At 44.9% G+C, this 14,242-nt stretch overlaps 1 protein-coding gene across 3 annotated transcripts in view; it reads left to right on the forward strand.

The window, feature by feature from the left end:
* The window catches only part of LOC142662115 (mitochondrial amidoxime-reducing component 1-like), a 45,126-nt gene extending 32,815 nt beyond the window's left edge, over positions 1–12,311 (forward strand). For 2 of the 3 annotated variants that reach the window (XM_075840084.1, XM_075840103.1), the window contains one exon: positions 11,121–12,311. In XM_075840084.1, the coding sequence (XP_075696199.1) occupies positions 11,186–12,208 (1,023 nt within the window). In that variant the 5' untranslated portion in view covers positions 11,121–11,185 and the 3' untranslated portion in view covers positions 12,209–12,311. Of the gene's footprint in view, positions 1–5,164; positions 5,240–11,120 lie in introns of those variants that run through there. The other variant, XM_075840092.1, reaches the window with a different exon arrangement.
* The last annotated feature ends 1,931 nt before the right edge of the window (positions 12,312–14,242 follow it).

A 14,242-nucleotide genomic window follows, 5' to 3' on the forward strand; every position in this document is an offset into this window, starting at 1 on the left:
CCAGACCTGAGAACAGGCAGGGTGGAGGAGTAGGTATACTTCTTTCCCCACACTGCACTTTCCAGGTCATTCCCCCCCTCCCCTCACTCACATTTCCCTCTTTTGAAGTCCACACCCTCAGACTCTTTCACCCTTTCTCCCTCCGAGTGGCAGTTGTCTACCACCCCCCGGGCTCACCCCGCCAATTCCTGGATCATTTTGCTGCCTGGCTTCCACAATTTCTATCCTCTGAAACACACACTCTCATCATGGGTGACTTCAACATCCCCATTGATAACCCAATCTCCTCATCTGCCTCCCAGTTTCTATCTTTAACCTCGTCCCTAGGTTTGTCACAACTTACTAACTCTCCTACACATGAAGACGGGCATTCGCTTCACCTGGTCTTCTTCCGGCTCTGCTCAGTTTCTGACTTTATTAACTCTCCTCTCCCGCTTTCTGACCACAATCTTCTCTCCTTTACTATCAAATATTCTCTGCCTCCTCAGGTCATCCCTACGTATCAGACATACAGAAATCTACATCCCATTAACACTGTGAAACTCATAGACAGTCTACAGTCCTCATTGTCCCCTATCTCTTCCCTCTCCTGTCCCAATCTGGCTGCCATACTTTACAATAACACTCTCAAAAATGCATTGGATGAAGCAGCCCCCCCTACACTCCAAACCACCCGACAAAGACGACGACAACCCTGGCACACGCCTCAATCCCGCTTTCTTCAGCGGTGCTTGAGAAGTGCCGAACGACTGTGGAGAAAATCGCATTTGGATGCAGATTTCCTCCATTACAAATTTATGCTCAAAACTTATAACTCTGCCCTTCACCGAGCTAAACAAGTCTATTTCACTTCTCTCATCTCCACACTATCTAATAATCCAAAACACCTCTTTGATACTTTTCACTCCCTCCTTAGTCCTAAAGTGCAGACGCCGATCACAGATCTCTGTGCTGAAGACCTGGCCAATTATTTTAAAGTTAAAATTGCCAATATCCGGCATGATATTCTCTCCCAGTCCCCTAGTAACATTGATCCCCTTCCCTCCCGCACTCCCTCTTCTTCACTCTCCGCATTTGACCCAATAACTGAAGAAGTCTCGAGGCTCCTCTCTTCTTCTCGTCCTACTACCTGCCCTAGTGATCCTGTCCCCTCACACCTCCTCCAGTCCCTCTCCCCAGCTGTCACTGGTCACCTGACTAAAATATTTAACCTCTCTCTTTCCTCTGGTATCTTTCCCTCCTCTTTTAAACATGCCATTATAAACCCATTACTGAAAAAACCAACTCTTGACCCATCCAGCGCTGCTAACTACCGACCAGTCTCTAATCTGCCCTTCATCTCCAAACTCCTGGAACGCTTGGTCTACTCTCGCCTTATCCACTATCTCTCTGCTAACTCCATTCTTCACCCCTTACAATCTGGTTTCCGCACTCCACACTCCACAGAAACTGCCCTTACTAAAGTCTCAAATGATCTCTTGGCGGCTAAATCTAACATCAAATCCTCTCTCCTGATTCTTCTGGATCTCTCTGCAGCCTTTGACACTGTAGACCACAAACTCCTACTTAAAGAGGCTCTGTCACCAGATTTTGCAACCCCTATCTGCTATTGCAGCAGATAGGCGCTGCAATGTAGATTACAGTAACGTTTTTATTTTTAAAAAACGAGCATTTTTGGCCAAGTTATGACCATTTTTGTATTTATGCAAATGAGGCTTGCAAAAGTCCAAGTGGGCGTGTTTAAAGTAAAAGTCCAACTGGGCGTGTATTATGTGCGTACATCGGGGCGTTTTTACTACTTTTACTAGCTGGGCGTTCTGACGAGAAGTATCATCCACTTCTCTTCAGAACGCCCAGCTTCTGGCAGTGCAGACACAGAGCGTGTTCTCGAGAGATCACGCTGTGACGTCACTCACAGGTCCTGCATCGTGTCGGACGAGCGAGGACACATCGGCACCAGAGGCTACAGTTGATTCTGCAGCAGCATCGGCGTTTGCAGGTAAGTAGCTACATCGACTTACCTGCAAACGCCGATGTTGCTGCAGAATCAACTGTAGCCTCTGGTGCCGATGTGTCCTCGCTCGTCCGACACGATGCAGGACCTGTGAGTGACGTCACAGCGTGATCTGGCAGAAGCTGGGCGTTCTGAAGAGAAGTGGATGATACTTCTCGTCAGAACGCCCAGCTAGTAAAAGTAGTAAAAACGCCCCGATGTACGCACATAATACACGCCCACTTGGACTTTTACTTTAAACACGCCCACTTGGACTTTTGCAAGCCTCATTTGCATAAATACAAAAATGGTCATAACTTGGCAAAAAATGCTCGTTTTTTAAAAATAAAAACGTTACTGTAATCTACATTGCAGCGCCGATCTGCTGCAATAGCAGATAGGGGTTGCAAAATCTGGTGACAGAGCCTCTTTAACATGCTCCACTCTATTGGCCTCAAGGACGCGGCTCTCTCTTGGTTTTTCTCCTATCTCTCTGACCACTCATTCAGTGTGTCATTTGCTGGTTCCACCTCTTCTCCTCTTCCCCTTGCTATCGGGGTTCCTCAGGGATCAGTCCTAGGTCCGCTTCTCTTTTCTCTCTACACAGCCCCTATTGGACAAACCATCAGCAGATTTGGCTTCCAGTACCATCTCTACGCTGATGACACCCAATTATATGTCTCTTCCCGTGACATCACCCCTGCTCTAATACAGAACACCAGTGATTGTCCGCTGTCTCTAACATGTCCTCACTGTATCTGAAACTGAATCTTTCTAAAACTGAGCTCCTTGTGTTCCCACCATCTACTAACCTCCCTAAACCTGATGTCTCCATCTCTGTGTGTGGCACTACCATCACTCCTAAGCAGCACGCCCGCTGTCTCAGGGTTATTTTTGACTCAAATCTTTCCTTTACTCCTCACATACAATCACTTTCACGCTCCTGTCATTTTCACCTCAAAAACATCTCCAGAATCCGCTCTTTTCTTACGGAGGAAACCGCCAAAACTCTCATTGTTGCTCTGATTCACTCTCGTCTTGACTACTGTAACTCATTACTAGTCGGTCATCCCCTCACCAAACTCTCCCCTCTCCAATCTATCCTCAATGCAGCAGCCAGGCTCATCTTTATGACCAACCGCTACACCAACGCCTCTACCCTGTGCCAGTCACTGCACTGGTTGCCCATCCCCTTCCGAATAAAATTCAAACTTATTACTCTCACCCACAAAGCTCTCCACAGTGCTGCACCTCCTTACATCTCCTCCCTCATCTCTGTCTACCACCCTACTCGGGCTCTACGTTCTGCCAACGGCCCTAGATTAAAATCCTCCATAATCCGAACATCCCACTCCCGTCTCCAAGATTTCTCTCGTGCTGCACCCGTCTTCTGGAATGTGATACCCCAGACAATTCCCAATATCCACTATTTTAAACGTGCCCTGAAAACACATCTATTTAGACAGGCCTATAATATTCCCTAATCTGACTCCTTTCCATGGCCCTCCTTTTAGATTAGTCATCAGAATAAGATTCCCTCACACTCCTTCTCTTCATGTCCGTCATACACGGATACTGGCTGGTGACCGGCTCATGCAGCTTTATGTTACCACCGCATGTGTATAAAAATGGCCGGACCATTGTACAGAACAAACACTGTTACACTTTGTGTCTCCCTTATTTCCTCATAGATTGTAAGCTCTTGCGAGCAGGGTCCTCACTCCCCAGGTTTGAATTGTAAATGAACATTGTAACTATGTAATGTCTGATATTGTTTGTTTCATGTTCCCTCTAAATTGTAAAGTGCTGCGTAATATGTTGGCGCTATATAAAGATTATTATTATTATTATCCAGACATTTGTCTATTCGAACAGATCTCCCTATTCTGGGTGACATTGGTTGTTATTCGGTTGATTTTCATCAATTTATACTATTATACTCCCTTCCCCTACATGCTACTGCTCTGCGTGTCCAGGTTAGGCCTCATGCACACCACCGTAATTTTTACGGATCCGTAATTGTGGATAAAATAATAATTGAAGATAAAATACTGACCCATTCCTTTCTATCTGCCATGGGTGCCTTCCCGTATATTTATTGGTGTGTCCCCGAGCCGTAGAAATGACTCGCAAAACATAGGACGTCCGATTTTTCGCATTTACGGACCGTGCGCCTATACTTTTTTCTGTGAGCACGGTCCGCAAATACAGGTGACACTCCGTGGCCCGTTAGTGCAGTATTACTTACTGTAAATACTTCACGGTCATGTGCATGAGGCCTCTGTCTGCACTGTTTTTTGTTCTGTTTATTTTTTCTCGCATTCGTTACGTGAACCAGGAAGCCCTGGGTGAATACAGCTAAGGGTGTTCACATCAGCGGTGTCTTCCGTTTTCACCACCATTGATCTCAATGGTGACGGATACTTTGCTAATGGTTTCTGTTTGTCATTGCTGTGAAAGGGTTCAGGTTTTTTTTTAACGGAATCAGTAGCACAGTCGACTAATTTTGTCTAATATTGAAAAATACACAGTAACTTTCAACGGGATACAACAACGGGGTTTGAATTTGGGCCTAAGGCCCTGTTCACATCTGCAAAGGAGTTTCCGTTAGGGGACTCCGTTGCAGATTTTGTAGATTTTGCCAGATAAAATCTTGCACTGGCAAAGCAACGGACACCATGATCGGAAGCCATTAGGGTTTGTTAACACGAAACAGAATTGCTGCGTTTTTTTCTGTCCGGAATTGCCAATGGAGAATACACAGCAGAATACAGTAGAAGCAAAGTGGGTGAGATTTAACAAATCTCCTTCACACGTGTAAATATTCAGAGCAGAAATTGTGCGTATTTTTCATACCGCTGCAGGTCAATTCTTGCTGCGCAAAGTGGACTGAATCGCTGCGTTTTTCAGAGGCGATGTCTCCATCTCCCAACATTGTGAAAAACGCAGCGAAATCCGCACCATTTTCTGCAGGAAATAGTGCGTTTTTGCCGCAGAGGAAAGTCTGCTATTTTCAGCAGAAAGTACATTTATAAATGTGTGCTGCATGATAGAAGGTGAATTACAGATGGTGTTGCAGCGTATTCTCTGCACACTGAACTTTGCTTTGCAGAATGAATATCCAATGTCCGCAGCCTGAGCTGTAAATAGTTGACAACTCACACAGGGGCAGGGCTACATGTTTTTCTGTTCCTGGGCCCATGAAGGGGACTTCGCAGAGCAGCGCTGGGTACAGAATTCTTCACGGTGAGTGCTCAGCTGGAAATTACAGGACTAAACTTTTATTTCATGAGATTTCTAACCAGTGTCCCAGGCGTTTTAGAAGAGTAGACCGTGCCTGAGACAATGCAGGGGCAGAGGGATCATTTTACCGACTCACAACACATTATCAATCACTGAAAGCTGCTGATCCTTCCTGCAGGAAAATAGGGATCTTTGTGTATTAAGATTATTGCACGTTGAACCTGGGTTTGCATGGATAATAATGGTGCTGCGGGCATCGTCGTTTTTTCTTCTTTTTTTTTTTTTTTGCACCATTGGCAGAAGTGTTTTTGCTGTATTCCCTGTGCAGGCGTCTGATCCTGGATATATCGGAGGGATCTGGTGCCATTTAACACATGCCTTTTGGCCAGAAGGGAATGTGAAAATCATCGTTATAAGGCCTATGGCACCGCATTATAGTTATTGGCGATAAAGCTAGGGGCCACACATGGGTCAATTCACCAACGACCCGACCATGGTTTTTCATATTTTTTAACTTTTACAGTACACCTAGGATGTCTTATCATCTTGTGCATCTAGTGGTCTGAAAAATATGGTAATCAGAATATTCATCTTAAAGTAACAATCTGGGCAGTATTCATACTGTTATGGCTAGTTTCGGGCCTTAGGGGGTGGATCATGACACAGGAAGTTTTTCTGTTAAAATCATTTTGTCACACTACACCCCTTTCATGTCCTGGACAAGGTATGACACACTGTAGCAGTTCTGCAGAGTATCCCTTCAAATGTTTACCCCCCCCCCCCACTAAAACCTAATTGTTATATTAATTAGATAGGCCATTAAGGTCTAATTAGTGGGGGTCCGAATGATGGAACTCCCTCCTGTGTTGAGAATGAAGTGGCCGTGGCCAGCGGTCTCACGTTGATGGCATATCACTAGGGATGTCACGATACCAGAATTTGGACTTCGATACCGTTTAGTATTTCGATACCAATTCGATACTTTGCCAACAGTAATAATAAAAAAAAAGTTCTTCCATTTTGTGATGTGAGGCGCTTGGTGCGTTGATGAATTTAACCTCCACGTGCCTCACATTAATAGTAATTAACCCCATCATGTTTCTCATTCATAATGGGTTAATATGTAAGGTACATGATGGGGTTAATTACTATTAATGTGAGGCACATGGAGGTTACATTCATCACACCTCGTGCTGCACAATAAGTGATAGAGAGCAGTTTTTATTTTATTTTTTTTACAGCGTACACATCATAAACGGTGCAAAAAATTGTTGTGCAGGTTATTACGGCCGCGCCAATACCGATATTTTATGTATTGAGACTTATTTTAATGTTTATTGTAAAAAGGTGTATGTGTATTTTTTTTAATTTAACATTACTTTGTTTTTTAAACTTTAATGTACTGACCTATATCTATAGGCCAGTACATTAGCCTGTGTACTGATAGTACACAGGCAGTTGTTAGGACATGCCTAAGTATGCCCTAACAACAGGAAATATGGTAAGACAGCCCTGGGGTCCTTTAATGGACCCTGGGCAGTCTGCCCATATATGGTATGTCCCTCAATCGCGTCACAGGAATTCCCTCTGACGCGATCCAAGGGGCATCCCCTATTCTCATTTTCCCCTGAATGCTGTAGTCCGCTGTGATCGCAGCATTCACGGGAATAACGGCGGAGATGAGAGGTTTCTCTGATCTCCGCCAGCGGGGCTGCGGCTGTGTAATACTCATTGCCCCGCTCCTGACAGGAAGTGCGTGCGCGGTCAGCATGAGGGGATGCGGCCGGCGCTGCACTAATGAGCGGCGGTTCAGGCACTGGAGACAGAACATGGGGGAGTTTTGTGTTACTATACTGAGCTGTGCGGCCGCACAGCTAAGTGTCGAAATACATGAGATAACGGTATCGAACCGTTTGGGGATGCAAAGTATTGAAACCGTATCGAAGTTTCGATGCATCGTGCATCCCTACATATCACATCGTCATGCTGTAGATATTTCATTTGGGAAACCCACATGTTGGAGAATTCGGATTGTATAAAAAGCCAGTGTGACAACCGGCAGCATACGGCAGGTTGTACTCTATTAGGCTATGTTCACATCAGCGTTGCCTTTATCTTGAGGGGTTCAGTCGGAAGTTTCTGTTGGGTTAACCCTTCAACGGAAAGGCAAATGAAAATCTTAGCTTCCGTTTGCACCACTATTGTTCTCAATGGGGACGGAAACATTGCTAAAGGTTTCCGTTTGTCATCATTGTGACAGGGTTATGTTGTTTTGAAGGAATCCATAGCGCAGTCGACTGCGCTATTCCGTCAAAACAACGGAACCCTGTCACAACTGTGACATACGGCAACGCTGATGTGAACAGGCCCTTACATATTCTCGATCAGGGAGAACTTAATTAATCTGATGTTTTATAGCATCCCGCACTCATAGAGTTTCTTGGAGGTGTCTTAAAAGGAACAATAAACCTTGAAAAAAAGTTAGGAAAAGAGGAGAACAATTACTAAAGGCCCTTTTACACCGGCCCGTGCAGCGGCGCTCGTTTGCTCCTGTCACACAGAGCTATGGCTGTGCATGCGCGGTCGTTACTTCGATCGCTCGTCCCCATCCATTATTATCATGTCGGCAGCGCGTCGTCTTGTTTACACAGGGAGACGCGCTGCCGATAACGATAATATTTGACTTTTTTAAAACGATACAACGAGCAGATGATTGTGTGTTTGCTCCTTCATCTGCTGATCGTTCCCGCAATTATCAGCAACGACTATTCTATGAATGCTCGTCTGCCCGATAATCGTCCAGTGTAAAACCCCCTTTACTGTATGTGTCAGCAGGCAAAGCTTACATCCTAATGTTATGTTCACATGACGTATGTTCAGGCTGATTTCAAGAGAAAACAACCTTTGAAATCCAGACGTTTTTGTAGCTGATTTTTTAACACATATTTTTTTTTTTTGCAAGTGTTTTTAAAGTGTATTTTTGAAGTGTTTTTTTGAAGCTTCAATGGAAAATAGGAAAAATCGGCTTGAACATGTCACTTCATTTTCCCAAGACGTTTTTTTAATTCAGCAACATAAAAATACGCCTTGAATGAACTACACAGCATATTTCCCATTGAAATCAATGGGAAACTTTTTAAAGGCGTATTTTCAGTGTCTTTCGGAGCAAAATACATGCGTTTTGCGCTCAGAAATATGTCTGAAAATATCCTGAGTGAACATGGCCTAAAGCAAACGGTCCTGCTGAGAAAGCAGGGGTGCAGGTTGGCTAGGAACAGACTAAAGGGGTGGGGCTTATGCAAAGGGGTGGGGCTTAATTTAACTAGTCTACCAATGCAGAGAAAGCAGCAGGGGAAGGTTCCTGCCGCAGCAACAACGCTTGGCTATTTTTGTAACTCGCATAGACTTTAGTAGAGAGAACCAGGGCAAGCTCTCCATTGACGTGCATAGAAAGTGCAGCGGCACTGCGATTTTGCAAAAATGGGACCCGCACATATTTCTGCTTGTTTCTGATATCCTTTGGATAAGCCATAAAAGCCTAAGATGGGAATACCCTCTACTTGCGGTCAGTGGATGGAAACATTCTTGTCAACAACCAGTAAAGCCAAAAACACGCCCTGAACTAATACTTGTCACAGGTGAGGGTTTGTTACAAATGTGTCCAACCTGCTTGTTCGACTGTTTCTGTAATCCCAAAAGAATGAATGGAGAGAGCCGCGCAGTGCGCAGCCATCTCTCCATTCATTCTCCGCCTGGATGTGGTGGTTGAGATAGGTTCAGAGTGCACTAGACCAGAGGAGGTGCACGAATAGGGTCCCAACCCAATCGTATTAGAAAAAGTATTCGACACACAAAGTCGTGGGTTTTAAATTCTTTGAATTTATTGCATTAGATGCAAGGGGTTTGGTGCGTGCAACGTTTCGGTCAAGGGACCTTCGTCAGGCACTCGTCCCACTGGTCACTGGTGTGTCCAGATGTTAGGCGTTGTCATCGGTATGGCGGGTTTCCGCTTGTTTTGGCGCCAAAATAAGCGGAAACCCGCCATACTGATGACCGCGCCGAACATCTGGACACACCAGCGACCAGTGGGACGAGTGCCTGACAAAGGTGGATGTGGTGGTTGGCGGCTTTCTCACCAGGCAGAATGAGGGTTGGTTGGATGTGCCGTAAATGTTATAGCTGAGAATACTCCTCTAACAAGAATGTTTTCATTCAATAACCGCAAGCAGACGTTTAGAAAATGGTAAGAAATTAAAACAAAGTATAAAGTTTTAGACCTTTTCATTATACATCCATACAGTCATTCTAATTATAGGGATTATCTGACTCGGACAAGATCTATCCTATCTATCCATCTAGGTTCAGGATGTTGGAGGATATGTAAATTATATGTATAGTATCTTATATGTATGTATTCTGCTTGTATTAATAGGATTATGGACGTGTTTAGTGAGGTTTCATATGTTCATAGGTTTCATATGTTCCCTGCGCTTCCTCTATGATCTGCAACCATTGGTCTGCATCTGAGAGTCACGCTTTCGCTCTCCAATTGTCAGCGGATGGTGGGAGTTATAGTTTCATTGCAGTCGGAATGTAATACCCAGGTTAAACTATGACTTTGTACATGAAATGATGGGCAGAAACCAGATAATGCAATGACTTACACAGTGTGCGTTACCCAATATAGTTCAGCAGCCAGCAAATGTTGCGGGTCACTGTCATGTAGTAAGAAATTATTACACAACTGTTAATCCTGTCTGCATTAACTTCTAGTGAAGTGCAAGAAAAACAAATAAATTCCTGTTTGCTGGTCAATTGGTAGATCAATCTCTGCCTTGGTCTGTGATCTGGTCTGGGCTTCTATTGGCGGGATGCACATCTCATTTGGCACCAACCACTTTACACGTAGTGCCAATGACTGTGCTCGACTACCACCAAAAAAATCACAGCCCCCGTGCAGATGCTCAAGCATCAGCTACTTGTATGTCCACCTGAGCCCCCTCCCTAGACCTTATATTCCCAGGGGGGCTTCCACAAGCTTTGATCTGGTCAAGTAATAGGCTATAAATGTATCTATGCTGAGCTGCCTGCATCACTGCATAAACTAGTAGGCAGATTTACTCTTTGGCTTTGTTACATTTGTACAATGTTTCAGTGTAGGTAAAATGAGTCAGGGATTTGCCATATTTATATTAGATAGGATTACCTAGATTGATATTTTGTAAAATATCATTCAGCTGTAATAGCAGGACTGGGTCAGGAGCCCTAGATTGTAATGATCCCATTCCAGTGTAATACCATTAGGCTTTATTCAGACGGCCGTGAAAAACTGCCATTAAAAAAAACTTCTGGCACCCGGCCGAGTTTCCCTGTCGTCTGAATAAGGCCTAAGGGTATGTTCACACACAAACTCAAAAACGTCTGAAAATACTGAGCTGTTTTCAAGGGAAAACCGCTCCTCATTTTCACACGTTTTTTAAGCCACTCGCGTTTTTCACTGCGGTTTTTACGGCCTTTATGGAGCTGTTTTTCTATAGAGTCTATGGAAAAACGACTCCAAAAACGGCTGAAGAAGTGACATGCACTTTTTCGCGGCTGTTTTTTTACGCGGCCGTTTTTCAAAACGGCCGTATAAAAAAACAAAAACGGCCCGTCGGAACAGAACGCCGTTTTTCCATTGCAATCAATGGGCAGATGTTTGGAGGCGTGCTGCTTCCGATTTTTCGGCCGTTAACTGCCCAAAAAATGGCCGAAAATAAGCCATGTGAACATACCCTAAGAGTGTTGAGAATCCTTATTTATGATTTTGTTCTTAAGGTTGGATCTCTTTAATAGTACATTAGTATTAACTTGTTTGTGACCTGATATTGTTTTGTTGTTGTAGGGTTAAAGCAGCACATCAAGGGAACCTGAACATTAGACACTTAGCTTCTGGAATTAACTGAGAAAATGTCAAGCTCGTCACTTGTGAACATCTCCGGAGCGATGCAGTCAGTGGTTGAGAACTTCCAACGCCATCGCTTGCCTCTACTCTGTGCAGCCGGCCTTGGAGTCACAGCAATTGCTTCATGGATGTGGTGGAGAAAGAAACATGTGGAGCTGAGAAAAGTAGGTACAGTCTCCCAGCTTCTTATATACCCTGTCAAGTCATGTCAAGGAATCTCAGTGCAAGAAGCTGAGTGTCTGGAGCTGGGGTTAAGACATGGAAAACTTGAGGATCGGCACTGGCTGGTGGTGAGCGAGAAAGGACAGATGGTGACTGGTCGGCAGGAGCCACGAATTGTGCTCATATCTGTGACTGGCTGTGGAAGCTCACTCTGCCTAGAAGCCCCAGGGATGGAGAAGATAATGGTTCCAGTAGATCAACCCAAAAACAACAGTGTTTTGGATTGCCGAGTATTTGGCCTTGACATCCAGGGTCGAGACTGTGGAGATGAGGTGTCTAGTTGGCTGACTACCTATTTTCAGAGTAGTACACCCTACCGCCTGGTGCATTTTGACCCCAACGTGATGAAGCCACGGAAGGCCAAGAACGTAGAGAGACCATTCCGAGAGAAAGATGTCATTGCCTATCCTGATGCCAGTCCCATCATGCTGCTGTCTGAAACATCACTCGAAGAACTCAACAGGCGAATGGAAAATCCAGTCTCACTGGCCAATTTCCGACCTTGCATTGTTGTGTCTGGGTGTGAGGCTTTTTCAGAGGATGGTTGGGATGATGTGAGCGTGGGCACCACAAGACTAAAGAGGGTTATGGCATGTGGTCGATGTATCTTGACCACGGTTGACCCAAACACAGGAGTTATGACTCGTCAAGAACCACTGGATACATTGAGAACCTTCCGAATGAGTGATGAATCCCTGAGCCACCTCTACAATAAAGCACCTCTCTTTGGGCAGTATTATGGGGTTGACCGAACTGGGACATTGAGAGTTGGAGATCCAGTGTATCTTGTGGTCCACAAGGCATAGAAACCATTCCTCTTGCTACTGGGCAAAACCTGCACAGTAGGTTAAACTGGAGTCATTAAAGGGCATTTTCCCTGAAATAAAATAATAAAAACTCAAAATAAATCTTCCTGCTAACAATCTATATGGCCACCATGACCACTTGCACAGGGCCTGTCACTCAGCTTAGTCTAAGTTCACACTAGCGTTAAGCTCCGTTTTTTGCTCTCTTCCGTCAGAGCAAGAGATGAACGATAGTCCAAGCGGAAAGCATCGCTTCCGTTAGAATTACCATTGATTTCAATGGTAATTATTTTGTTTCAGATTAATTCCATTTGCCTCCGTTAGCTATGTTTCCGTTTTTTTGACGGAAGCAAAAGTGCAGTCTGCAACACTTTTGCTTCCGTGAGAAAAAAAACCCAGAAACCTAGCGAGCGGAGGCAAACGGAATTCATCTGAAACAAAAGAATTACTATTGAAATCAATGGTAATTCTAACAGAAGCGATGCTTTCCATTCGGACTCTCGTTCATTCCTTCCTCTGACGGAAGAGAGCAAAACGGGGCTTAACGCTAGTGTGAAAGGAGCGTTACCTATAGTCCTGAAAGTCAAATTTGCCTAATTATTCAGAAACTAGGCATTAACTCTCGGAAAGATGACCATATTGGTTGTCACTCAGCTTTCCCAAAACGGGTATTGTTGAGAAAAAAAATCTAAATGCAGTATTGAATCACCAGACCAGAATTTCACAACCTTTTCAAGCTCGAGGCAACCCTGGAACCAAAAAATTTCCTCAGGGCACCCCTACCAAAAATTGTTTACAAAACAACAAAAAACGGCTAAAAACAAGCGCTACACTCTTAGGCTGGGTTCACACAACCTATTTTCAGACGTAAACGAGGCGTATTATGCCTCGTTTTAAGTCTGAAAATAGGGCTACAATACTTTGGTAAACATCTGCTCATTCATTTGAATGGGTTTGCCGACGTACTGTGCAGACAACCTGTCATTTACGCGTCGTCGTTTGACAGCTGTCAAACGACGCATAAAAATACAGCCTCGTCAAAAGAAGTGCAGGGCACTTCTTTCAGACGTAATTTGAGCCGTTCTTCATTGAACTCAATGAAGCTCAGCTCAAAATTTACGGCTGTCAGAGAAGCCTCGCAAAATGCGAGGAGGAGCATTTACGACTGAAACGAGGCAGCTGTTTTCTCCTGAAAACAGTCTGTAATTTCAGACGTAAAAGCCTGCTACCGTGTGCACATACCCTTTGGGCGGATTCACACGAACGTGATTTTCATCCGTGCAGCCCACGTGGTTTTCACGCGGGTCGCACGGACCTATACAAATCTATGGGGCAGTGCAGACAGTCCGTGAGTTTTGCGCAGCGTGAGTCCGCTGCGTAAAACTCATGACATGTTCGATATTTAGGCGTTTTTCGCGCATCACGCACCCATTGAAGTAAATGGGTGCGTGAAAATCACACATGCCCCAGGGACGCGCGTTATTCGCTCAACAGCAGTAAAAAATGAATGTAAACAGAAAAGCACCACGTGCTTTTTGGTTTACAAACATCCAAACGGAGTGTCATAATGATGGCGGCTGCGCGAAAATCACACAGCCGCGCATCCATATGAACAGGACACACGGAGCTGACACGCTGCTGCCACGCGCGCTAAACGCTCACGTTCGTGTGAATCGGACCTTAGGGAATGTTCACGCGGGGCCACCGTTTTTTTCTGCCTACTATTCATTTCAATTGGAGGTCAGAGGTGGAAACCACTCACAGACCATCAGCAGCCCCCCACTCACAGTAAAATGACCATCCGCCCCCCACTCACAGTAAAATGACCATCACAGACAGAAAGTGTGCTTACTCCTGGGGGTAGAATAAGGCCCCATGCACAGGACCGTGCTTTTGCGGCCGCAATTCCCCCAAATTTCCACGTGGAGAATTGCGGCCCCATTCATTCCTATGGGGCCATGCACACGACCGTGGTTTCCACGGTCCGTGCATGGCCCAGGAGCCCGGACCGCAGAAAGAACGAGCAAGCCATAT

The sequence above is a fragment of the Rhinoderma darwinii genome, chromosome 1, assembly GCF_050947455.1.
Source record: "Rhinoderma darwinii isolate aRhiDar2 chromosome 1, aRhiDar2.hap1, whole genome shotgun sequence".
Taxonomy (NCBI): domain Eukaryota; kingdom Metazoa; phylum Chordata; class Amphibia; order Anura; family Rhinodermatidae; genus Rhinoderma; species Rhinoderma darwinii.